This window comes from Sorghum bicolor, chromosome 3 (assembly GCF_000003195.3).
Source record: "Sorghum bicolor cultivar BTx623 chromosome 3, Sorghum_bicolor_NCBIv3, whole genome shotgun sequence".
NCBI classification, from domain to species: domain Eukaryota; kingdom Viridiplantae; phylum Streptophyta; class Magnoliopsida; order Poales; family Poaceae; genus Sorghum; species Sorghum bicolor.
In genome coordinates this window covers 69124741-69149932 of record NC_012872.2, presented here as the reverse complement: position 1 = coordinate 69149932, position 25192 = coordinate 69124741, and the positions used below count along the sequence as shown (strand labels likewise).

Below are 25192 nucleotides of genomic sequence, written 5' to 3'. Positions count from 1 at the left end.
CTGTATGTGCCCAGATCTGTCCGCCCGCCCGTGGCAGCATGCGAACACCTTCAAGAGGCTTGCCCGCCTTGGGTCTTTCCAAATCGGTGATGTGGACTAAAACAATAGCACGAATGAGGAGACTCAATCGAAACAACCATAGACATTCGAAACATATATATTGAGAAAAAAACATGGGAGCATAGCAGTGCTGGGGCAAAACACGCCATTGCAGCCGTGGACGGAGCTCGGGCGACGACCGCCGCCGCCGCAGACGGAGCTCGCGCGGCCGCCAGTGCCAGCCTAATCTCCCTTGCGGCTAGCTTAACGAGATTTGTAGGAACTCGTGGCGTACCAACCAGCCAGCATTGGAGGCAAGCTGAGATTAGCAAATCAATATGACAGAAATACCAATCTGCAGAAGGGAGGCGCCACCGATTTGGGTGCCATAGGAGAAAGAGAAGGGGCAAGGAGAGGGAGCCGGCGTTGGGGAAGAGAGCAGCAAGGGAGGAGCGAGAGGGGAAAAAGACACGGGAAGGAGAGATCGAGCAGACGAGAGGATGAGAGGTAGGGGCGTCAGTGGTCTTTCGGGCGTCCGTGCTTTTCTCGTTGTGCGTTAGTTGCTTTGTTTTTACTTTTTTTCTTATTCTTTAAAAAACAAATCAGAAATGTAAATGATCTATAGTGGTGTGCTAGCATAATTAAGTGGAAGACTACCCACTAAAGTTCAAATTTGCACTTATTTTCTCCCGTTGCAACGCATGCCAGTGGAGGCGCCTTAGGTCTGGATTCCGCCGCCATACGTGCGAGAGGACCATAGGCGCCCGAGTCATGATGGCAACGGGGACCCGAAACCCGATTCCCCGCGAGGAATTCCTCCATTGGGGATCGGGGATGGGTGAGATTGGCTCCCCACGGGGAGACTAATGGGGAAAATCCTCTCCCCATCGGGTGTTGGGGATGTCCCCCTATCCTCGTACCCGAAACCCGCATACCCGACCCGCTAATAGATAAAATGTACAAAACATGGATGTGGAGGCCCAAGATGTCAGGTCCAATATCCAGCTCAACTAGCAGCAAATATATATTGCAACAACTAACCCTAACTCTAACCCCATTACCCCAGGCACGGAGGCACCCAACGGCCAGCGGCCAGCTGCTCCTGCTCGCATCCAGATCTTGCCGCCAACTGCTTCCTGCTCAAGCCGCTTGGCTGCTCTGCTCCCATTCCCAGATTCTCGAGTCTCCCGAGTGACTCCCCAATCCCCAACATCCAGCAAGCAACATATGCTGCACGGCCAGGTGCCCAGGTGGCCAACGCCCAGCCTCGACGCTGGCGAGGCCACGACCCGCGACTGGGAGGCCGCGAGTGTGACTGCGCGAGGCCGCGACCCTCGGGCTCCAGTAGGACGGCACCCTGCGATGCTGTGACTGTGAGGCTACGACCGCGACTCAGGTTGTGGCTGTGCAGTGCGGCCACACAGTTCCGAGGCACAACACAGGCGCGTTCGTGCTCATGCGTGGCGCGCTGACCGGCTCGACGCGTCTCCACTCTGCATCGATTGCCGCCGACGCGTCTCTACTCTCCGTCTTGTTTAGTGTCGGGTGCGGGAATCCCCATCGAAGACCAATTTCCCGCAAGGAACGGGTATGGGAGAAAAATATCCTCTGATAGCCTTCACGGAGACGGGGATGGAGAAATTTTCTCCCCGCGGGGACAGATGGTGGGTCAATCCCCAACGGCGAATTCCCGTTGCCATCTTGGCGCCCGAGCCCGCTCAAGCCACCCCTATTATTACGCAGTACGTACAAAGACCCCCAGAACGGGGTCCGCTCGCATGGCTAGCCGAGCGAGGCAACTCCACGCTATCTACATGACCACTAGCTCCCATGATCCTGACAAGTGGGCCCACCTCGTCAGGGAGTACGCCTCCCAATCCTTGCTCCGGGAAGCCGCCCTCGTCTACGCCAGGAACGTGCCCCGTCGGACGCACCACCAGCCCCTCCTCCCCATCCTCCTCAAGGCCGCCGCTACCGCCTCCCCTGCCGAGCCCGGACTCGGCAAGTCCCTCCATGCGGAGGCGCTCAAGTCCGCCTTCGCCCGCGACCTGCTCGTCGGCACCACGATCGTGTCGATGTACTGCAAGTGCGGCGCACTCGCCGACGCGCGCAGGGCGTTCGACGAAATGCCGGACCGGAACGTCATCAGTTACAACGCGCTTCTCGCCGGGTACGCCGCGGCGGGGGACATGGACGGTGCCCTGGCGCTGTTCGGTGGCATGCGCTCCTGGACGTACGTCACGTGGGCGACGCTGATCCGTGGGTTCGCGAAGAAGGGCGACATGGCGGAGGCTCGGAGGTGGTTCGAGACGACGCCGCCGGGGATGCGGACCGTTGTCACGTGGACCGTGCTCGTGCACGGCTACGTGTCGGCGGGGGACATGGAGGCTGCGAGGGAGGTGTTCGACAGGATGCCCGCGAGGAACGCCTTTGTTTGGTCGTCGATGGTCACGGGATACTTCAAGGCTGGCAACGCTGAGGAGGCGCAGGCGGTGTTCCATAGGATCCCGACGCGTAACCTGGTGAACTGGAACGCGCTGATCGCGGGGTACGCGCAAATTGGGTGCAGTGAGAAGGCGCTGGAGGCTTTTGATTCGATGCTACAGGAGAGGGTAAAGCCGGATGAATTCACCATGGCGAGCTTGCTGTCAGCATGCGCGCAGCTCGGGTCGCTAGAGCAGGGGAAGAAAGTTCATGACTTCATTAACCGGGAGCATATCCGGAAGAACCACTTTGTGCTGAACGGTCTGATCGACATGTATGCCAAGTGTGGTGACCTCGTGTACGCCCGGTACATCTTTGATGGCATGAGATGGAAGAACACCGAATGCTGGAACACCATGATCTCCGCACTTGCAAGCCATGGTCGGAGCGATGAAGCGCTCCACCTGTTTTTCCAGATGGAGCACTCTGGGCAGACGCCCAACACGATCACTGTTCTTGCCGTGCTTGGAGCGTGCACGCACGGAGGGTTTGTTGATGAAGGATTACGAATCTTCAACAAGCTCGATGCTTATGGAGTTGAAGCGGGAGTGGAACATTACGGTTGTCTGGTCGATCTATTAGGCCGGGCTGGAAAACTGAAGGAAGCCTACGAGATTGTCAAGAACATGCCTGAGGAACCCAATGAGGTGATCTGGGGATCGTTGCTTGGAGCTTGCAGAGTGCATGGTGATGCAGAAATGTCAAGATTGGTAACGGATGAGATCCATCGATTGCATTCTGTTCACGCATCGTCCAATGATGCAGAGTACATCATGCTGTCAAATATCATGGCTGCTTCGAAGAGGTGGGAGCAGGCAGAGCAAATAAGGAGGAAAATGGCACGACATGGGGTTGAGAAGACTCCTGCCTGCAGTTCGCTTGAGCTTGGCATTCCTGAATACCAAGTGTGTGCAGGCAGTAGGCAGTAGTGCTCTGAGCAGACTACATTACTGTAAGTTTGTTTAATAATTTTGTTTCATGTTTTTCATCGGTCTGATTTCAGTAGCTCACCCAGAGAAGAAATGATCTTGATGTGATGCGTTTGATATAATTAGACATCGACCATTGCATTCCTGTTCTAGAATTTGTGAGCTGCAACCACTGAACTTCCAGGTGTTTGTGTTCAAAAAGTTTGATTTCAGAAAATGAACCCATGGAAGTAAAATATTGAAGAAATTATTGTACTGTAGCCACTATGTCACTAGGGATACTTTTGCGCCTAAGTGGACGCAGGAATTTGAAAGATGAAACACATTGGATGCACGTATGCACAATCCAACTTATAGGAAATCTTATAAATCTAATAATCAATATGATGCTTATTGTCTTCCATGTTATCCCTTGTCCGATTCTTTTTAAAGCGTTTGCACTAGTTGTTAGTACTAGTAGAATTATTCAGCAGTTTGCAAGCTCGTCAGTTCAGGGTTCAGTGGCAGTCTGGCACCACTAGATTCTGCAATCTGGGTTCCGAAGTCCAAATCGTACAATTTCTTGTCAAGATTCTAGAACATACATTTCTGCGGAATTTTGTACTGAATACCAGAAAAAACACTGTTACTGCATTTCATCAAACACATAAAACATATTGTGACAAAGACACTGACAGATAGCGACATGACTAGACCATATCACAGTCAGCAACAAGCCAACAAGTGCCTAAACAACCGCTTCCCTATCAAAGATCCAGCTGAACTTGACCATCCTGGGCTCGTCCTTCTTGGCCCTGTCCTCGGCGCGCTCCGCGGCCCGCCGCATCCTCGGCGCGAGCCCGCAGACGAAGTCCCTGGCCCTGCGGCCCTCGCCGGTGAGCCCGCTCTCCAGCGTCTCCAGCTCCCACCTCTTGACAAGGAACTCAACGATGTCCGCGTAATCCCGGGCGGTGTACACGCCGAGGCGCTGGGCGACGGCGGCGAAGTGCTCGAACAGGTTCATGTCGCGGCCATCGTGCATGAGGTGCGCGGGCATGGTGATCCGCTTGCGCATCATGTCCGCGATGGCGAGCACGGCGCCCTCCGGGTCCAGCCGCAGCAGCTGCTCCACGATGCGCCCGTACGCCGTCTCGTGCCGCTTCTCGTCGGCGGCGATGGTGCCGCAGGTGCGCGCCAGGACGTCGTCCCCGTGCGCCCTGGCCAGCCGCGCGGTGTTTCCGTGCGAGACGGCCGTCGCGCGCTCCTGGAAACTCGTGTACACGAAGCCCAGGTACGGGTTGTTCTCCGTTCCGGGGTCCTGTATGTAATTCAGAAAAGAAAAAACAGCCATGGGAATCAAGATAAGAGAATGCACAATGCAGTGGAGTGGAGAACAGATAATGGCGACGCGTACCATGCCGGAGCCGATGAGGTACTGGACGGTCTTCTCGACCATGCGCATGTCGACGCGGCCGGAGAGGTACATGTACTTGCCGAGGATGTCGCCGTGGCGGTTCTCCTCGGCAGTCCAGGCGCGCGTCCAGACCGCCCAGGGGCAGGCGCTGGCGCCGGTCTCGTCGCGGACGCCGTCGAGCGTGTTGATCATGGTCTGGTACGTGGGCAGCGCCTCCTCCGTGATCATGTCGCCGACGAGCACGACGAAGTACTCGTCGGGGAGCCCCGCGGCGCGCGCGCGCAGCTCCCGGACCTCGTGCTCGAACATCTCGGACGAGGAGTCCGGCAGGAAGTCCGTCGGCTGCCAGCACTCCTCCACGGGCTTGAGCAGCGGCAGCAGCGACCGCGCCGCCCAGCCCTCCAGCGACCGGAACACCTCCGCCTTCTCCGGCGGCATCGAGTGCGTCACGCGGGCGCGCGCGGCGGGCGCCGCGACTGCGGCCGTCGCCGACACGCGGCATTGCCGCCGGCGGCGTGCGTGGGCTGGCGCCACCGGAGCGCGGGCGCGGACGGCGATGCCGTGGGCCTGCATCGTGTCCGTTGGGTTGGCTGCGCTGCGCCGGGGCCCGGTGACTGCAGGAGGCAGAGGTGACTGTGCAGTGTAGGTGTAGCGACTAGCGAGTTTGTTGGACGGCGAGCGAACGCCGGCGCGCGTATATAATTCCGGGAGACGGGATGCGACAAGCTGGATCGTGGCGTGGGCTTGGGCGCTTGGCTTGCTGGTGGGCGGAAAACCGGTGGGTGCAGTGGTTTTGCCTGGGGTTTCTGCGGGAAGTCTGGCTGTCTGGGGATACGAATTCTGTGGGTGTCTGATCTGTCCGGCGGGACACCTGCTGGTTCGTGAGTTGCCTGCACGCATGAGGAGGGGACAGTTGGGCGGCGATCAATGAACTCGGCCATCCAGTCATCCAGGCCACTCAAGCTGGAGTCATTCAGATTGGTAAAACTATAGCATATTGGGAGAAGATTTGTGACTGTCATTGCCACAATGCACGAAAGTTGTGACTTGGTTGATTTCATGTCTTGATGATGCGGAAGAATATTGCCGCCTAGTGCCTTGTTGTTATGGACCATTGACCACCTTTTTGACAATGGCTGGTTAGCGAAGGCGGATTTAAGGTAAAACACCGTGCTCCGCCCCTGGGTTTTACAACTGGAGTCTTTTTGCCCATCGACCGGCACGTGCGGCGGGGGCGTGCCGCAAGTGCCAAGTAGGCGACGCGCCCTGCAGAAAACTGTCTACTGGCTGCAACCCACCAAGGCCACACCCACCAAGTCCAGTGGGTGTTCCGCTGCGCGGGAAAACAGGCACATACTAGTCTTTTCGTGGGGGCTTGCAATTGCAGCCGTGGCGTCCGCGATCACGTATCGCAGGAACTGTCGTGCCTTGAGCAGTTGTTGAGCATGGCCAAACCTTGTTCAGATAATCAGATTGGTTAGGTAAACCTCTTTTGCGCGTCGTCCCTCCGGTCAGTGACACACTGACACCCGATGACCCGATACGCAAAGCAAAGACGTCAAGGCAGATTCTTTGACTGCACAGGTACTAGCTCTTGATTTCGTGAAGCGGATGTTGGGATTTTAGCTCACTATAATATTCCCCCCAAGCAGTTTCAGTAATACTTTGGTGATTATACAGAGTGCTAAGTGGAATGGGAAGAACTTGAAAAATAAAACCGTTTCCAAAAGGACTTGGAAAATGAAGTTTCTAAATCTTAGTTGACCCATTAGTTACGTGAGGCTCTCTTTGTTACACTACACGCTAACCATTTCGCCCCTAGCTGCCAACTATATTTTATTTCTAACCGTCTAGAAAAGATAAACCGCATTGACGAGAAAAAAAAATATAAAAAAGTAGATTTTGACACTTATTTTATCTTACAAATATATGTTCAATTGCTAAAGCTCAATGTCTTTTCAAGGGCACTTTGAATACAAATTGATTGATACAACATTTTATACTCGCTCATGTGCCTTTTTTTTTCATACACACTGTCTCCATAGAGGCTAGTGCCTAGCGGAAGTCTCAAGTCTCTTGTAACCTCGCAAAGATTTGATTAAGGGACTATTTAGACCAAGGGTTAATTACTACTTTGGGCTAAAAATAGTCTAGATGAAGCTTGACCAACTAGTTGGTTAACAACTAGGTGTAGGCTTGGCTAACAAATTAGTCCATCTCTTAGTCCCTTGTTTGGACAAACTATGGCTAAAAATTAAATGGCTAACAATTAGTTCTATGCATCCAAATATGTCTTATTGTTGTGGAAGTCTTTGAACAATTCAATTTAGCGAAGTCTTCACCCTTCATGAAGGCTAAACTCAACACTCTTCACAAAACTACCTTCGTCTAAAAACTGACTTGCTAGCTTTGTCTTAAGTTGAACTATCTTAAATTTGATTAAATTTATAGAGAAAATTATCAGCATTTATGTTGTAAAATAATCATACAATGAAAATATGCTCCACATGAATTTGTGCTGTAAATATTGATATTCTTTATAACTTATATCATTTTAAGTTTTTTGACTTGGAACCAAACTAAAATGTCAAATTATTTTTGGAGGAGGAGGTGGTGTGAAGATAGTACACAACCTTTGATAATAAGGCTTAATAAAACGCGAAGCCTCATGGTAGTTGAGTGGAGTAGAAAAAAACCCTTTTCATTAAAAAAATACTAGTACATAAGAAACCTAGGACAAGGCCCTACTTCCACCGTGGGCGCGGTCTATAGCGACGATAAGAGAGCCACAAGCCCATGATGTGTAAAATCGGGTCTGTAGCTTTGTTTTCATAGGGATTGAGTTGGACGCGGTGAGAAAAATTAAGCTTACCACACTGTGTTGGCAGTGTTCTAGATTTCATCACAAGATAAGCGATCCTAATATAGGACCGTGTGATTTATGGAAAAACGATGGGCAAGCCGTCTAAAAATCCATGCTTTGCTAAATCCCTCCTCGAGCCCACATGCTTGATGCATAAATCTTGTATCAAAACTAGCATACGTATAGATGTGTGACCCACAATCCATTAACGCTACTCCTACTATGACTATGACAATAGTGGACCTAGGACCTTTTAGAAGCTCGGGCGATTTATGGGCTAAGTAGTAAATTAGGCTTAATCTTCAGTGTACATGAGCTATATAGTAATTAAATCTAGTGGAGTTAAACATCGAGAAGTTCGGGGGTCAACGAGTCCTAGGTCCGCCACGTAGGCCTTGTTTAGTTCACTCCGAAATTCAAAAAGTTTTCAAGATTCCCTGTCACATCGAATCTTGCGGCACATGCATGAAGCATTAAATATAGACGAAAATAAAAATTAATCATACAGTTTGACTGTAAATCACGAGACGAATATTTTGATTCTAGTTAGTCTATGATTGGATAATATTTACCACAAACAAACGAAAGTGCTACAGACAAGGCCGTACTATGACATGTCAATAGACCAGAGGTCTGTTTGGTTCGTGATCATAGTTTGCTACGCCAAAAGTTATTTATGTTATAGTATTTTTGGTAGTTATTTTATTCAATATTAGAACTATAGCGTGCCACACTTTTTTTAAGAAACTGTCCCATGCGTCATAAACTCATTTTCGTAGCATTGGTCCAACACAAAGCCAAACTTGCTAGGCTCGGCCGCTTGCGCAACTACACGCATCATCGCAGGTCGCAGCACCAGAATCCAGAAGGCAGAGGCGCCACATAAACGTCAGACCTTCATTATGCTTGTATTGCTTGTGCAAATAGGACGCGAGGGTTGACGTCGATGGGTGCACCGTGCTGGAACCTCCTATCGTGGCTGCTATCCCTCGCCGGAATTCGGTAATGCAGCGACCGGGCACACGTGTTTCGATGTGTGGTGGCCGTCGCCCCGGCAAACATGAGTACTCATCTCGTTCTCCCCGGCTCCTCCGACAACTCCCCTTTGGTTCGGCGAACACGAACACGACCGTCATTTCGCCACGCCCGCGCAGTGCCGCGCACGCCGCACCAGTGCCCCACCTCCCTCCGTCTCTCGACCAGTCGACCTCGCGAAAAGTCAAAGGCAAAGAGGGCGTCCCACACGGCTCACCTCGCACTCCGCCACCGCCACGCGGGCCCCACGGACACCCGTTCCCCGCATGCCAGTGACAAGCACTAGCAGCTCTTCCGGCCGAATCAGAGTTTCATAAAACACCTTTGGGTCACCACTTTCACCAGCAAATATTTAAAATCATCCCCTTCACAACCACCGCGAGAGTCGCCGCGCCTCGCCTCACCTCCTCGGACGGACTTGGCCGCGCCGCGCGAAACCTCACCTCACCTCACCACCGCTCCAAACGCGGGTCGCAACGCGCCGCGCGGCGCTGCCGCATCGAGAGCTCTGTTTTTGCGGCCAGCTTTTTTAGGGTCTTAGCGCGGCCCGCCCCGGCGATCGCGGGAGAAAGGACCGCCGGTCGCCGGAGTTCGGTGAGTGCCTGATCTGCCCTGGTGCCCTGCATCGCCTGTCGTTGTCGTTGTCTTTGTCTTCCGACGACCGGGCTCAGAGCTCCCTGATCTCGAGGCTTCGAGAGCTGCGCGCGGGCTTTGGATTGGAGCCGTGCGGATCGATCCGAGTCGATCCGCCGGACAAATTTGAATCCGGAGGCAGGATATCCATCGGCCTTCCTGAATTGGGACGAAGCCGCGGGTACGAGATTCGAAGAGATTTTGGTTGGACACAGTTTTGCCCTGAATTGGTTACAAGCCGATTTGGCAACAGGGAAGCTCTGGAATGGGAGATCGGGCGGCTGCGGCGGAGAACGGGAGATGGTGAGCGGAAGCTTTAGCCGGAGCACATCCGCGCGGCTCACAGCGAGGGGCGGCGTCGGGAGCCCGCGGGTGTCGACGCCCGGAGCCGCGCACCGGAACTGGTACTGGGCGGCGGCGGCGCCGTCGGGGCCGTCGTTCGATCGCGTCGTCTTGGCCTTCTTCCTGGCCTCCGTCGCGCTCGTGCTCTCCTGTGCTCTGTACCTCTACGTCTTCCGGTACTTGGGTCGGGGCCGTGTGGTCGCCGAGTTTGCCGGCGGCGAGAATCTCGAGTCCTGCGACGTGTTCGACGGCGTCTGGGTGCCGGATCAGGGGCACCCCTTGTACAACAGCTCGCAGTGCCCGTTTGCAGAGAGGGGGTTCAATTGCCTGGCCAATGGGAGGAAGGACACCGAGTACCTCAAGTGGCGGTGGAAGCCTCGGGGATGCGATTTGCCGCGGTTCAGTGCCCGGGCTTTGTTGCAGTGGCTGAGAGGGAAGAGGGTCGTGTTTGTGGGGGACTCCATGAGCCGAACGCAGTGGGAGTCCTTCATTTGCATGCTCATGACAGGGGTGGATGATCCACAGACGGTTTATGAGGTTAATGGCAACCAGATCTCAAAGACAATCCGGTTTTTAGGAGTGAGATTTGAGACCTTCAACCTCAGTGTGGAGTTCTTCCGGTCCGTTTTCCTTGTGCAGCAGATCCCTGCGCTTCGTCATGGGCGCAGAAGGGTCCGTGCCATCCTCAAGCTTGATAAGTTGGATGATTTAAGTCAGAAATGGGCAAACTCAGATGTTCTTATTTTCAACTCAGGGCATTGGTGGACTGCCAGCAAATTATTTGACATGTGAGTTTTCTTACTTTAACTCGTAGCACGGTTTGTTCTTCTTTAATTTTTATGTTATAACTAGCTGACTTTCAGTCATCTGATTTGTTACCAACATGTATCCCTTCACTCATCACAGTCCATGAAAATTGATGCTTTGTTCAAGGCAACTCAGATAGCTAGCACATTGTTCCTAACTTCCTATCTGAATTTCTAAGGAGCTCTACAGGATTAAAGGGGATAGACTGTAGTTTTTCACAAGAATTCAAAGTTACACTTATCCTATCATGAGTCAATGTGAGGTGCATTCTTAGCCAAGGTAGTGAAGCACTGAGGATAGATATTTAGAAATCTGGTTGCCAGTTCGATGTGTTTACCTTGAGAGCTGATGTCGTATCAGTTCAGTTGTTCCTTGAAGTCATAGCAACATGAAAGAGTGTTAGGTCCTCTTGTCATCTCATGATACCTCTGCCTCTGTCTCTGTCTCTGTCTGAATATTGGCTGTGGACCTTATGATTTTGACTATACCAAGTAAAGCTTAGTGCTTCTCTCAGTTGGCATTTTGTTCTTTTCTTGTATTCTTTTGGCTTATTGGTGTGCCCATGTTTTTTTTGGGAGATGGTGTGCCCTTGTTTCTAAGATCACAATTCACAACATAGTAATAAACGTTCTTTTTTTTTTGGGGGGGGGGGGGGGGGGGGTTGATATTCAAACTTCAGTCATCTGATTTGTTACCAAGTAAAGCTTAGTGCTTCTCTCAGTTGGCATTTTGTTCTTTTCTTGTATTCTTTTGGCTTATTGGTGTGCCCATGTTTTTTTTGGGACATTGTGTGCCCATGTTGCTAAGATCACAATTCACAACACAGTAATAAACGTGTCTTTTTTGGGGGGACGATATTGAAACTATACTTTTGTTGTCTTTTCAGTGCTTAGCTTTGGTAGGGTAGCTACTGAGTAGTGGAATTGTTATTATAAAGGTGTAATCCATTGTAATTTCTTGATTTGCATTGAAGACAACTTCATTTGTGTTTGATTTTCAAGCTCGATCTTTGCAACAGGGGTTGCTATTTTGAGGCTGGAGGTGTGCTTAAACTGGGAACATCCATTAATGCTGCTTTCAAAATGGCATTGGAAACTTGGGCGTCATGGGTGAAAGAGAGAATTGATTTAAGGCGAACCCGAGTATTCTTCCGTACATATGAACCGTCTCATTGGAGGTGTGTTTTTCTAGCATACAAAAGAAGTTTTACTTTCTTGTCTATTGCATTTTAGGAGTAAGTGCAATTCAAAATGAAGATATAAATGAATAGATCACTACATCCTCGGTATTACATTTTGATTTTGTGGGTATTCGAAAAGCAAATGTGCACAGGTCATTTCGAGAAAGTATATACTCAGTGATTTTTTTCACATTTACAGTGGCTTGAATCAAAAGGTGTGTGAAGTAACAGAACAACCTACAACTGAGGCCAATGGAAATGACAGGAGAGAATTTGGTGATATACTTGCTGGTGTTGTGGCAAATATGAGTGTCCCTGTGACCATACTAAATGTGACTTTGATGGGGGCCTTTAGAAGTGATGCTCATATTGGCCTTTGGAGTCATCCTAACACCATACTTGATTGCAGCCACTGGTGCCTTCCAGGAGTTCCAGATGCTTGGAATGAGCTTGTATTTTCCCACCTTTTGACGAATGGTGAGTTCCTTATTTACAAACATTCTTATATGACATTTTTTTAATAATAAAAATGTTCCTAAATCATCCAAGTAAAATATTTTGTAACTGCATAGAATTGTTTTATCTTACAAGCCATTTTTAATTGGGATGTAATCTGGAAATGCTGAGCTTTGTAATATGTAATGCAAAACACACATATTTGGTGATGCCTACTGCCGCCATGATTCCTCTACAGTATCATGCTCAATTGATTCACAGATCTGTCCTTGGCAATTGTGAAGGGTCAAAACTGAATACTTTGAACATTAGAGAAACTGCATCTATATGCATAAGTAATAAAGCCTTTCGAAACTCATTGGCAATGTTATTCTGGTTGGGGCTCACTATGAATTCCCAGCCCACCTGACTACCTGAGTTCTATCCTTGAGAGTTGAGAGTGGCATGGGTGCTCGCTAATGGAATTCCCAGGTGTTTTAGCTGGGCACATGTGATGTTCGCTTAGCCTGAGTTCAAGAGTCTCTGTACTCTTTCTTAGATAGTATGCAAGAAAAGCTACATGGCAAAAGAAAAGTTATCCGGGTAACGCTTCCAGAAAATGTATATTTGAGTAAATTCCATCTATATCAACGACTCACAGAATTCGATAGAGCTTTATATTGCATATCTGCCTTTTGTTTCTGCTTGATGAACCATGATGTGGTTCAATGGTGGTGATCTGATTTTTTCGCTGTCTGATTCTGCAGGTTGGCGAGTGCCGGCTAGCTGACTATTGACATGGTATACCTTTTTTCCCCGCTTCGTAATTTCCTTTTTCTTTGCTGCAAGAATCCTTGTGGGCAGCAGCATCTTCCCCCAAGTTGTGTTATGTTCACCTTTTTCCCCCCCTCGGTCACATAGGTCTGCACATCTCCTGAGGCATAGAATTTTGTGACATTTCCTGTTTTGGCTCTTTTTAGGCATAGAAGCATATCACAAGTGGCAACCTGTATGTAACAACAGTTCATTTGCAAAACTTCGGAAATTCAATTTTTATGCACATGACGTAATTTTTGCATTCTCATTCATCAGGCACATCGTCAAAAGAAACAGCTATAAATATGCAATGTCTTTTGTCCATTGTCTTCCTTTTCAGCTTTTACTAAAGGCAGAAAGAACATTGTGGGCTTGCGCGTTTGCATCAGCGCCTGCTCCGGTGCTCCCCTGTCCTCAGTTCAGCCTGTGGCCGGTGCGCCGACCATTTCTGTTTGGTCCTCACGACCTCACGGGGGGTTGAGAAAAACCACCCTCCATTCCGCGGCCATGCTATGCCATTATCCCGTGGGGGCGTGGGTAAAGAGCTTCTTGGACGGTTGGACCTTCCTTGGCAGAACCTCCTTCACATGACAGATCAAACAAACTCTGCCTATGCCGCTATTGCTATGTGGCAGCAGGCCACGGTGCGAGGGTAATATATGCTTGTCAACCTGTCGGCCGTCGCCGTATCTCTTCGTCCATTTCCAAACCGGCAGGCGGCAGCTATCGCGCCAAATTGACTAGTCAGGTTATCAATGCACCGGGACCGTTGTGGCAACCAGACAGTGCAAGGGGGGAAGTGCTTTCTGGCGTGCATGGTTGTGCAATTTAGCAGTGTCCCTGCCGTGCCGTCGACGTTCGCCGGAGCTCTGGCCGTCTCCGGTTGCGGCTCCTCCGTTTACTAGTAGCCGTTCCTGGTTGCAGCTCCTCCGTATTTTAGTAAGAAAATGTTTTTTTTTAAAGTCGATGAGGTCATTATTTTTAGCTTCATCAGCTCTAGCTCCTCCGTGCATTGTAGCAAAAGCCAAAAGCACTAAGAACTATGCTAAATAAGACCAAATTAAGAAGTAATTGGCCATGTTCATTTGAGCTTATAGATTGTTTTTAACTCGAGATTGGGTAGGCTGAAAAAAGAGCCATTGTGAATATCTTTTTTGCCGAGACTTATAAATCTTATTCGAAGCTCATAACTATTGATGTGTCATTTTTTTATCGTCAGCAATGATTATGGGGTCGTGTATGTATAGTGATGACGGTGGGGTTATGTGCTAGTAATACAAGACACAGATTTATACGTATAGGTGGAAGTATATGGTGGGGCGTCATGTATTTGTGGGTATGACAAAAAAAGATGAACAATTTTGATGAATTTTAGTGACAACACGATTATAAGAGACTAATGTGTTTGGCTAAGTGTTCGAAAAGTTGTATAGCCCCATGATTTTTTTTTGACAAGCCATGAAAAATATTTGTATGGTTCAAGGTTCCATAAAGATCAAATGATATAAGAGAGAGAATGTTCCTGCAATTTGTGAGATATTGATGCATGCATAAGTTGAAAATAGAAAAAGATATTAATACATATCTATAGTATCATTTGTTGAAATCATATCTATATGATAGTGAGAGAATGAAATTTTATATGATCACAAATATAAAGATAGCGCACGACTTCTATTGACTGACTGGCCCAATTGTCAGACTGATAGAGCAGTTACTGAACTGTCCCTTATATTACATAAAAATACAAGTTTTTCGGCTGTACATAACATATAGCATTGCAAACTAGAGTTTTATTGTACAAATGCTCATGATAATCATGCTCAACGAGTAGATGCACACTGAATCCTTAAAAGGGATTTAGAAGATAACCTATAATGAAAATCTTCACCCCCAGAAATGCCTTGTCTCAAAATTTATTTTTGAAGCTGCGATTTAAATCATAGATTCTATCTATACCACTTTGTAGGCATAGACAATTATTATTCCCTAATTAGCTCCAAATTATAGCTCACTTTAGTTTTAAGTTATTTTTTTAGCGAAGTGGTTTTTTTTTAATACATTAACATATGCAATTTCAAATAAATAAGCAATCAACACGTGTCTTTAGGAATAATTTAGTAATATAGATGCCGATATTTTATATATACTTAGTCAAAGGTAGAAAAATAACTTTACACCAAAGATAAATTAAATTGTAATTTGGAAATAATGGACTAGTAGCCAAAGCTTATAATTTGGAAATGATGGAGTAGTAGCAAAAGCTTATAGCCCTGCTTAGACCCATCTAGCTAACTATTATTTGTGTTAGTTAGAAGGAACTAGTTAATATCTAATTGTTAGCTGGGTGGTAGGTAAGACATTAGCAGAACTTATTATGAGGATCTAGATAGATTGTTAAGCCAGTCTCAATGGAGGTTTCATTAGAGTTTCATGCATATTAAATATGTTGATGCGACGCTATATTAATGAAGAGAGAGATGATAAGTGTTTCACGGGAGTAGAGAGAGTTTCATCCCCACGAAACTCCTATGCACTGTTTCCAAAATATGAATGGATTGCAAACTGTGTCATGGAACTCCCATTGAAGATGTGGTTAGCTATGAGGTGTTTGGTTCGGCGCCGGAACAGGCCATGCGGATTGTCGTCGCCACACTTTGCAACATCAAAAAATATCCAACACACCTATAGCGAGATTTTAGATTAGGAAAAGCCGGGGCTGCCGCATCTACACACTGAATCAAACATGGACAATAACACGTGGCGGGAACCAAACACCGCTTTAATTTTTAGCACCCAGATCCAAACAGATCGTTAGACTGGGCCTTGTAGTATTGATCATAGTCCCCAGATTATCTACTCAAATCAAGAAAAAAAATGGAAATCATCAGGAACGATTCACAGCCGGGAGACATTCCTCCCTACCTTCCGTTCCGTTACATCTGCACTAGTCAAAATCACCATTCAACCCTTCTCCATCCGCAATATAACCACCCCGGCCGCCGCGCAGTCCAGTCCAGTAGCCACTCCGCTCATCACAGTCGCGCGCCCACACAACGCCGTCTAACCATCACCAATGCCTCCTGCAATTCGACTCCTTCCCCTCCTCATCCTCGTCCTCTTCCACCTCCCCGTCTCCCTCTCCTCCCGCCACCATCGCCAGCGTCCCCCGTCCCCGTCCCCGGCCCCGGCGTCCTCTGATTCGGCGCCACTAGCGGCCCTCCTGGCCTGCAACGCCACCCGCTTCCAGCCGGCCTGCGTCTCCACGCTCTCCGGCGCCGCATCCGATGCCTCCACCGCCGACCTCCTCGCCGCGACGCTCTCCACGCTCCGCGCGCGCCTCCCGCCCGCCGTCACCACGGCCAAGTCCGTGCTGGCGTCCTCCTCCAACGTGAACCTCACCACCGCCGCCACCAACTGCCTCACGTTCCTCGCGCTGTCCTCGCACCGCCTCTCGCCGTCCCCGTCGCCGTCGCTGATCTCGGCCTCCACGGCGATGCTCCACCTCTACGACTGCTGGTCCGCGTACAAGTACGTCAACTTCTCCCGGACCATCTCCGACGCCATGGCCTACCTCGACGCCACCATCACCGTGAACAGCAACTACATCTCCATGCTCGCCGCGCGGCAGCGGTACGGCGACGACACGTCCCTCTGGCGCCCCCCGCAGACGGAGCGCGACGGGTACTGGCCGCCCCCCGCCGCCGCGGCCTCGAAGGCGGCCGACGTGGATGCGCTCGGCGTGCCCAAGGGCCTGCCGGCGAACGCGACCGTGTGCGGCGCCGGGTGCGACTACAAGACGGTGCGGGAGGCGGTGGCGGCCGCGCCGGACTACGGCGACGGCGCGTTCGTGGTGCACGTGAAGGAAGGGGTGTACAAGGAGACGGTGAGCGTGCCGTGGGAGAAGACGAACGTGGTTCTCGTCGGCGACGGCATTGGGAAGACGGTGATCACCGGCAATCTCAACGCCGACACGTCCGGCGTGTCCACCTTCAACACTGCCACCGTAGGTGCGTACGAATACGCGTATTTCAGCCCCCTTCCTCTCTCTCTTGTTTTTTTTTTTCACAAGTTCCTTCCTGTGATGCGAAAAGTACGTCTACACTACACTGATGACAGCGTACTCTTCGGCGTCGTACGCGTGTGCTTGCATGGAATCAATGCAATGCGATCTCGTGACCCGAGCATTAAGGTAGCCGTTTGTCCGCACCGAAAACGATTTCCGTGGATTAGATGTTGTGAGTTGTGACGCAGCCCTACGTTTGATTTGCTTTGTACGTTGCCGTCCGGCATTTGGCACATGACCAAGTGAGCGTACGATCGGTTTTTTGGTGAAGGATTAGTTGGCTAGCACTAGCATTCACATAATTCGACAATTGTACGTAAGTTTCAGCTCACCAGATTGAAGTTGTCCAAATACTTTGTGGCTCTTCGTTTTTCAAATGTGACCCTATATAAACATAAAAGTTGTTTCTAGACACGTCCAGTGGTGAAGTTGCTTTAGCCTTTATTTAGGCCACGGCGCACACTGCAAGTTTTTTTTTTTTTTTTTGACTAGGCAGCTGGGACCGCATTTTTAGCCCTCGAAACAGAGAAGCAGCGCCTCTAATGTTTGTGTCAAGCAATCAATCTGCTTAATATATATTTGTTATTGTTATGTGAGTAAATAATGATTTGATAACTGCTGGCAGTAAATGTCTACCAACAAATTCATTTCATGATAGTCAATCAGTGCTACTACTGGCGAATCCAAATGGTGGATTCACTTTCCGACCGTAGCAAGCTCAGTTCACTGTATATGTGGGCAGCAATGCATGTGGTCCGTGCCGGGAAGCGACAATGCGGCGTAGCGTCACGAGCCTGCCCCTAGTCCTAGGCTACGCAAACACTCAACTTTCCCGTGCTCTGGTCGGCCCCACAAACGGAAAGCCGTGTGCCGCGTGTCGTGTCTCGCCTAATGATCCGCCGTCTCAACTTTTGTCGTGCTCGTGCACTCCCATCAGCCATCACTGATTCATGGCAAGTCGTCGTGTCGTGGTGCAGGTGTGCTCGCGGACGGGTTCATGGCGCGCGACCTGACGATCGCCAACACGGCGGGTCCCGACGCGCACCAGGCGGTGGCGTTCCGGTCCACGGGTGACCGCACGGTGCTGGACGGCGTGGAGCTGCTGGGTCACCAGGACACGCTGTACGCGCACGCCATGCGGCAGTTCTACACCCGGTGCCGCGTCGCGGGCACCGTCGACTTCGTCTTCGGCAACTCCGCGACGGTGCTCCACGACACGGCCCTGGTCGTCCTGCCCCGGCAGCTGCGGCCGGAGAAGGGCGAGAACGACGCCGTCACGGCGCAGGGTCGCACCGACCCGGCGCAGCCCACGGGGATCGTCCTCAGCCGCTGCGCCGTCAACGGCAGCGACGAGTTCCTGGCGCTGTACCGCGAGAACCCCGGCGTGCACCACGTGTACCTGGGACGTCCCTGGAAGGAGTACTCCCGGACGGTGTACCTCGGGTGCACGCTCGCGGAGATCGTGCAGCCGCAGGGGTGGATGCCGTGGAACGGGGACTTCGCGCTCAAGACGCTCTACTACGGCGAGTACGACAGCGCCGGACCTGGCGCCGGCGCGGCGAGCCGGAGGGTGGCGTGGAGCAGCAAGGTGCCCAAGGAACACGTCGACGCCTACAGCGTCGCCAACTTCATACAGGGGCACGAGTGGATACCAAAAGTGTAGGTAGTACTGCCGTATCGTGTAATAACTGTAGTAGTAGAGAATGTAGCAATCGTGTCAAACAGTTGACACGGTGCTTCCTGACGTTGAACACGAATAAAACCAGTCTGCCGCGATAACGATCGCCATGAACAAGAACATCGCTAGTGTCTGTGGCCTCAGCCCTCAAGAGAGGAGTGGCTTAGGCCTTGTTTACTTCCAAAAAATTTTGCAAAATAGGAATAGTAGCACTTTCGTTTGTATTTGATAAATATTATTAGATTTGTCTCGTCAATTCCGACCAAACTGTGCAATTAGTTTTTATTTTTATCTATATTTAATACTTCATGCATACGTCTAAAGATTCGATGTCACGGAAAATCTAAAAATTTTTGCAAAATTTCTAGGGAACTAAACAAGGCCTTGGACGAAATGGCAGAGTGATGTGGAGGAGTAGAGCACGAAGATGACAGGCAGATAGGCTCGGCGTGCGGCTTCCGCAATTAGCAGGTGCTGGCAAACAACATTATCGCCTCGCCGCTAGTGGCGGTCCAGCACTGCATCACTGGCTGCCTTTGCAGCTGCGCCCTCCATCGCCGCATGTGCGCCGCCGCCCGACCACCCAACCAAGATGAGTCGGAGCTCGGGGAGTCACCGTCGTGTCGTGGATCGGCGCCTACCCACTTACGGACGCATGCATTCATGCGCCATGACTCGAGAAGTCGATAACAAAAGAGGCAGGACCGCAGGAGAGCCGAAATGTTGTGTGGAGGTAACGGGGAGTACTACTCCGTCCTAAAGAAAAAAGTTTAACTATATTTATAGAAAAATAAATATTAGCTACTCTGACAAGCTTCTACTACATCAACGGCTGAGATATTCTTAAAATACTGTTTGTTAACTTTTTGTGACAAAAAAACACTGACAGATAAACTAATGCCTTGTTTAGTTTCCGAAAAATTTTGCAAAATTTTTCAGATTCTCCGTCACATCGAATCTTTAGACGTATGCATGAAGTATTAAATATAGATAAAAATAAAAATTAATTACACAGTTTGGTCGGAATTGACGAGACAAATCTTTTGAGCCTAGTTAGTCTATAATTGGATAATATTTATCAAATACAAACAAAAGTGCTACTATTTCTATTTTGCAAAAAATTTTGGAAGTAAACAAGGCCTAAAACAAACAGGGCCTGTAACAAAGTCCTTCCTCGGTTCCGCCTCGGCGTCTCACAGGTTACCAGCAATCTGGGCCGCCAACAAAGCTCCACCTCGGCCTTGATGGCCTTGTTGTAAGTTTTTGGAGGACTTTCTTGTTTCTCACAATCACCTTAATAGGTGGTCTTGTATCACTGCTTTCTCTTTTTTTTTTTTGCGAGCAATTACTGCTTTCTCTTAATCAATATATATACAATAGTCTTTGTCCCAAAAAAAAAAGTGGCAGCTTTTCAGGTGTCATGTTTCATCACTCTATTCCCATGGAATGTATATACAAAACCAGGGCAAGGCATATTTGAAGTTATAGCACGTACTGCGGCAAATTCCCTTCAGAAGACGTCAAAAGCAAATACAGGGATCAATGAAGAAAGCAGGTAGATTCACACATTCAGGCCTTGTTTAATTCGCGAAAATTTTTAAATTTTGCTATTGTAGTACTTTCGTTTTTATTTGACAACTATTGTCCAATCATAGACTAAATAGACTCAAAAGGTTCATTTCGCAAATTTATAAGTAAACTGTGCAATTAGTTATCTTCTTTATATACATTTAATGCTTCATGCATGTGCCGCAAGATTCAATGTGATAAAAAATCTTAAAAAAATTTTGAAACTAAACAAGGCCTCAGTTTACAGACGCCAGCTGGTTTGGACCTGGGCAGAAACCAATCTGCACATGCAGAAATTCGCTTCAATTGTATAGCCGCAAAAGGATTTACACTTTGTCCCCTGATTTTTCTTCTTACATAGCTAGTTCTACAATTTTGTACACCTTGGTTATTCTAGTAAAGATGGTGGGGTGGATACAAAACTCTGGTTGAGGACCAGAATAATCGCACACTGGAACATCCGAACATACTGTACCAACATTACGCTGGTGCAACATAAGATCATACTGACTAACCACTACAAAAAATACTGGCTACTACCGGGGGTATGCGTACATTTCAAGCATGCCACTATACATGAAATGAAATAGTCAGGTTGCTCTGTTCTCATGATGATCTGTCGACAGAAAATACTAGGCAAAAATCATGCGTCAATTCCGGGACCAGGGTAAGCTGGGAGACTCATTATCCTCTTGTCAAGCACAGGAGCGCCCACTGTAAAATGGTACAGGCTTTGAAACTCCAAACCTTTCAAGCCAAGTGCCTCGTGAACTACACAAAAAAGATTTAGAAAATTAGAATCTACACAAAAAATCGAGAAAATTAGAAGCTATCAGTGGATGGTTAAACTATTGCCAACTCTCTGAATTGACTGGAAATATGGAGAATATTACTGCCTCAGGTCAATAATGATTGACGTTTCAGAGTTTCAGACAGCCATGTTAGCCTGCATTTAGCTGTACACTGCTGTCTGAAACTTCGAGAAATAATGACAAGAAGGCGTTATTCAAGATGTCATCATGGATTATAATTAAGAAAAAAAAAAACAAGCATCATAAATCAGAAGTGACATTTGCTTCATGATGACAAGAAGTGAAGATGAGCAATCAACTTTTGCACGAAAATCGAGCAATGTGCTGCAAAGATGTAGCCAACCCATGTTTTTCATGAACAAAAAAACTAAACATTTTGCATGTAACACTGTACAAAATATTAAATGACAGAATTGATCAATTGAGTAGTTGGGATGATGTCATTATTAAGCTGGACAGCTGAACTATTAGGAAAACATGATTAGAGCATAGTCATGTGCTCAAGCATTAACACATATTTGTCTTTCATCAAATTTCTGAGAAATAGGTGTAATTGACATAATGTGTAGAAATTGATGACACCTAGTGGTGAGACAGCAGAGTTGGGTGCATAGGGGCATGTAAACCAATTTTGTTTCAGGACATGATAATTAGTTCATTCTCTATTGTGAGTGTTAATTCACACCAGGCTAAGGAAAACCAGATAGCATCGCTTTAAGGGGATTAAAGGTAGAAGAAGGAGATAGACAATGTATGCAACTTCTGGGTTATGGCAAGAGTAATTCATTATTCTTGGTTCTCGCTTGATTCAAAAAGGATACAAAAAGATCCTTCAGAATCTAACAAACACCCTTTAACCCCAGGAAACTTATGTTAACTATGTCATATATGCCTACAAGGAAACTTAATTAACATCTAAAACACTTTCTATCTCGTTTCTAATTACCAGATCTTTAATGTTCACAAACTGCAAAGCTCAATAAAAAAACTGGGATTTGCACCTCCATGTTGTGTACAGCATGAGAGTTTTTTTAGAGCAAATTGAATGGTGTTCAAAAAAAATATTATGTTCTTAACCATTTGTAGACACTCCCTGCACCTATATCAGCTAATGTAAGAGGATCATTGCTGAATAAAAACAATGCCTCCATGGTTAACCAACAAAGTACGGAACTATGATTGAGCTATTAAAATCGCAGCTCAACTTACCAGCATCATCAAAGTAGCATCCAATTCCTGTGGCAGATATTCCAACAGCATGGGCCTCGAGGTAAAGCACTTGACCAAGAATGCCAGTCTCCCAGAACAAACGAGGATACATCCATTCACCTTTCTCATGCAACACGGGCTCGAATCTAGCAATCATCCCAAGGCTAAAGCACCCATGGGAGGCAATTTCCTGTATATAAAAAAAGAGGATAAATACTATTCACAATCAATTGGGAAATTTAAAAGAGGAATATTAAAATTAGTTTCAAATGGTTAATATAGCAGGATAAACAACATAACTAATGGTGGAATGCGCAAATCTGAGCACAGCAAACAACAGCATAAATAATAAAGCAAATCAAATACTACCTCAATTCCAAATTATAAGACGTTTTGGTTTTCCTAGATACATTGCTTTAACTATGTATCTAGACATCGTATGTCTAAGTGCATAGCAAATGCTAAGTGTAATTTATAAATGAATAGCCTGAAACAACACCATTTGACATCTCCATATACCTGAAAGCACGAGACCTGCATGGCAAACTTCTGGCAATCCCCTTTCATCAGCCTGTAGAGTGGGAGGCCATCAGGGCATCCTTCTGGCTTAACCCACTCAAAGTCCTGCCTCATGGCATGCTGCAACGCATCAAAGTGCTCCTCATTCCTGACAAGGAAATACATCCCCTTAGGCAGCCCTGAGATATGATGCACAAATAGTGCGGCATGCACCTCTGCTTCCCATGGTAATACACGGAATGGCAGGGCACTCTGCTGCCCTTGCCGCTCGCCTGATCCAACCTCCCCTGATGGGAGGCAGTGCATCAGCATCTGGTAAAACGTATCCCTTCCCATCACATGCACGCCGTCCATGTCCACCGCGCTTCTCCTCTGCCGCACTACCTCTTGCACTGTTAATTCATTATACAGTCCATTGGACAAGGCTGGACTCTTCTGCCATGGCATCACAAAGAACCGTTCCCCGAGTGCAGGGCCATGCTTCTTCACTTGCTCTGCTGTTCTGTATATCACATCCCACACCACATGATCTTTACTAAGTGCATTTGCCTTCCCCACCCACTCCAGCCCATCAAACCCCCTTAGCGCCTCACTCATTCTGCCATAGTCGACCTCAGGCTCAGACCCCGCCGGGAATAACAGAACAGCGCAATCTGGATGCTGCCGTTCCACCCATGGCGCCTTACCCTTGACCACTTTGTCAGGCAGCCCCTCCGGAGGGGCAGCCGGGCTCCCTTTGTCCACACCAACGAGCCTCCCGAGGTCCTCGTCCGACAGCCCGTCTAGCACACGCGCGTCCCAACCCAGCGTGGCTGCGGCCACCGCCACCGCCGCGAGCGCGTGCCCCACGTCGTGATTGCAGTACCGCAGCGCCCGCTCCCCGTACTTCCACGCCTCTCGCCAGAAGATTGACGATAGCGCCAGGACCGCCATCCCCGGCGCAGACAGAATCGCGGAACGATCCCCAACTGGTGCGGTAGCGCGGACCTCGAGGAGATGATCGCGGGGCGCGTAGTGGGCGACGGCGAGGCGGTCGGCCTCCCGCGGATGCGGGAAGAGCAGGTGGGCCTCGGTGGGGTGCAGGTTGCCGCTGCTGGGGTTCACGCGGAGCGACCAGGTAGAGAGGCCCGCGGACTTCCAGGCGGAGAGCGCGAGGGAGTGGAAGAGCAGCGCGGAGAGGGAGTCGACGGTGAGCGGCTGCGGCGGCGGGGGCGGGGAGTGGAAGAGGGCAGGGTACGGGACGGGGGCGACCGGAGGCGGATTGGGGAGCGGCAGTTGCGGGGCGGGGCAGAAGCGGAGGAAGGGGTTGGGCTGGTTGGCCCAGTCGAGGCGGCCCGGACCGCGCGCGTAGCCGGCGGTGGGACTGTGCTTGGTGCGGCAGTGGTAGTCCGCGGCCGCGGAGGTGGAGGTGGAGGAAGAGGGGCAAACGGAGGAGGACATGGCGACACAACGCAGGGCGGCGAGAGGGAAGCAGCGGCGCGGGCGTGACAAGAGGTGGAGGTGGTGGCGGTGGCGGAGGAGCATTTCTTCGAGCGGGCGCGGCAAGGTGTGTCTGCGGAACGGGATGGAAGGATGCGGAAGGTTCGCCAACAAGGACCGGAAAAAAAAAATCCCTTTGATGAACTGCACAATTACACATATTGCCACACTTCTTTCCCAAAACCTTGGCCCGCTAGAATAGCAAAAGTGGACTGGGCCAGGACAATTGAAACGTGGAATCGATGCGTGGACTTGGGCCGCATTGATGCTGTTTAAGGGTCCAAAAATCTTCGCATTGATGCTGTTTAAGGGTCGACAGCTCAGGGGAAATGGATGCCAAGGTTTGCTACTTTGGGCTTCGCGTGGCGGTTGGGCCCTAGCAACACCCTGTTACTTCACCGTTGCCGTATCGGCCCACTCACGTCCGCGTCAGGAGCCGCAATCTGCGCCGGCCTTCGGGCCATGAGTCCCCATCCTACGCCGCGTTCCGAGACTTCCGAGCCACAGCCGCGACCGCAAACCCTGGGTCATGGCGCATGGCGCATGCCGCCGCAGCCGGACCCGGACTAGTCGCTGTTGCCGCACCGGCGACAAGGCGCGGCGCCGCAGCCGCGTGCGTGACGGCGAGAGGCGAACCAACCATGCGCTGGATTCCTCCTCGCCCTCGCCCCCCTGCTGAGCACGACGTGTCCATGTGAATGGTCCACGCCTTCCTCGTTGCCAACGGCAATGCCGGAACAGGTGAGTCGTGAGACGAGCACGAGCCGTGAACACTCGTAGTACTCCAACAGTCGTACGCGCAGTGCCCCCACCACACCACCGCAGCGTCGCCGCGACCAGTTCTTTCTTCAATTTGTCCCTTGGCAGGCTCTCGCTTTGCCCGGTCAAAAGCTCAAAAGCTGGC

At 49.6% G+C, this 25192-nt stretch overlaps 5 protein-coding genes across 7 annotated transcripts; 3 read left to right on the top strand and 2 right to left on the bottom strand.

The window, feature by feature from the left end:
• On the top strand, nucleotides 1791–3860 carry LOC8063132 (pentatricopeptide repeat-containing protein At3g21470). Its single transcript, XM_002458818.2, has one exon. It carries the CDS (start codon nucleotides 1818–1820, stop codon nucleotides 3450–3452), a length of 1635 nt encoding a protein of 544 aa, XP_002458863.1. The 5' UTR covers nucleotides 1791–1817; the 3' UTR covers nucleotides 3453–3860.
• On the bottom strand, nucleotides 4057–5531 carry LOC8061464 (stearoyl-[acyl-carrier-protein] 9-desaturase 1, chloroplastic). The gene is made up of 2 exons (XM_002456693.2): nucleotides 4846–5531; nucleotides 4057–4749 (listed from the first exon to the last, which is right to left on the bottom strand). Exons 1-2 carry the CDS (start codon nucleotides 5416–5418, stop codon nucleotides 4180–4182), a joined length of 1143 nt encoding a protein of 380 aa, XP_002456738.1. The 5' UTR covers nucleotides 5419–5531; the 3' UTR covers nucleotides 4057–4179.
• Nucleotides 9080–14104, top strand: LOC8061015 (protein trichome berefringence-like 7). Of its 3 annotated transcripts, XM_021455565.1 has the most exons (5): nucleotides 9087–10506; nucleotides 11544–11702; nucleotides 11905–12182; nucleotides 12908–12941; nucleotides 13297–14104. In XM_021455565.1, the coding sequence occupies exons 1-4, from the start codon at nucleotides 9677–9679 to the stop codon at nucleotides 12928–12930; spliced, it is 1290 nt and encodes a 429-aa protein (XP_021311240.1). In that variant the 5' UTR covers nucleotides 9087–9676; the 3' UTR covers nucleotides 12931–12941; nucleotides 13297–14104. The 3 variants fall into 3 exon arrangements, with proteins under 3 accessions (XP_021311241.1, XP_021311240.1, XP_002458862.1); XM_002458817.2 differs by lacking the exon at nucleotides 13297–14104 and having other exon boundaries at nucleotides 9089–10506; nucleotides 12908–13224; XM_021455566.1 differs by lacking the exons at nucleotides 11544–11702; nucleotides 13297–14104 and having other exon boundaries at nucleotides 9080–10506; nucleotides 12908–13224.
• On the top strand, nucleotides 15718–18822 carry LOC8063131 (probable pectinesterase/pectinesterase inhibitor 51). The gene is made up of 2 exons (XM_021455564.1): nucleotides 15718–16966; nucleotides 18000–18822. The coding sequence occupies exons 1-2, from the start codon at nucleotides 16033–16035 to the stop codon at nucleotides 18683–18685; spliced, it is 1620 nt and encodes a 539-aa protein (XP_021311239.1). The 5' UTR covers nucleotides 15718–16032; the 3' UTR covers nucleotides 18686–18822.
• LOC8063130 lies at nucleotides 20528–24456 on the bottom strand. The gene is made up of 3 exons (XM_002456692.2): nucleotides 22810–24456; nucleotides 22291–22480; nucleotides 20528–21040 (listed from the first exon to the last, which is right to left on the bottom strand). Exons 1-3 carry the CDS (start codon nucleotides 24331–24333, stop codon nucleotides 20913–20915), a joined length of 1842 nt encoding a protein of 613 aa, XP_002456737.2. The 5' UTR covers nucleotides 24334–24456; the 3' UTR covers nucleotides 20528–20912.

Coding starts and splice junctions, on each gene's coding strand:
- LOC8063132 (XM_002458818.2), top strand. CDS start 1,818: ATGGCTAGCCGAGCGAGGCAACTCCACGCTATCTACATGACCACTAGC.
- LOC8061464 (XM_002456693.2), bottom strand. CDS start 5,418: ATGCAGGCCCACGGCATCGCCGTCCGCGCCCGCGCTCCGGTGGCGCCA. Junction 4,750..4,845: donor ACCTCATCGGCTCCGGCATG/GTACGCGTCGCC, acceptor AATTACATACAG/GACCCCGGAACGGAGAACAA.
- LOC8061015 (XM_021455565.1), top strand. CDS start 9,677: ATGGTGAGCGGAAGCTTTAGCCGGAGCACATCCGCGCGGCTCACAGCG. Junction 10,507..11,543: donor GCCAGCAAATTATTTGACAT/GTGAGTTTTCTT, acceptor TCTTTGCAACAG/GGGTTGCTATTTTGAGGCTG. Junction 11,703..11,904: donor TATGAACCGTCTCATTGGAG/GTGTGTTTTTCT, acceptor TCACATTTACAG/TGGCTTGAATCAAAAGGTGT.
- LOC8063131 (XM_021455564.1), top strand. CDS start 16,033: ATGCCTCCTGCAATTCGACTCCTTCCCCTCCTCATCCTCGTCCTCTTC. Junction 16,967..17,999: donor CTTCAACACTGCCACCGTAG/GTGCGTACGAAT, acceptor GTCGTGGTGCAG/GTGTGCTCGCGGACGGGTTC.
- LOC8063130 (XM_002456692.2), bottom strand. CDS start 24,333: ATGCTCCTCCGCCACCGCCACCACCTCCACCTCTTGTCACGCCCGCGC. Junction 22,481..22,809: donor TGCAGGTCTCGTGCTTTCAG/GTATATGGAGAT, acceptor TTTTATATACAG/GAAATTGCCTCCCATGGGTG. Junction 21,041..22,290: donor ATGCTACTTTGATGATGCTG/GTAAGTTGAGCT, acceptor TTTTTTGTGTAG/TTCACGAGGCACTTGGCTTG.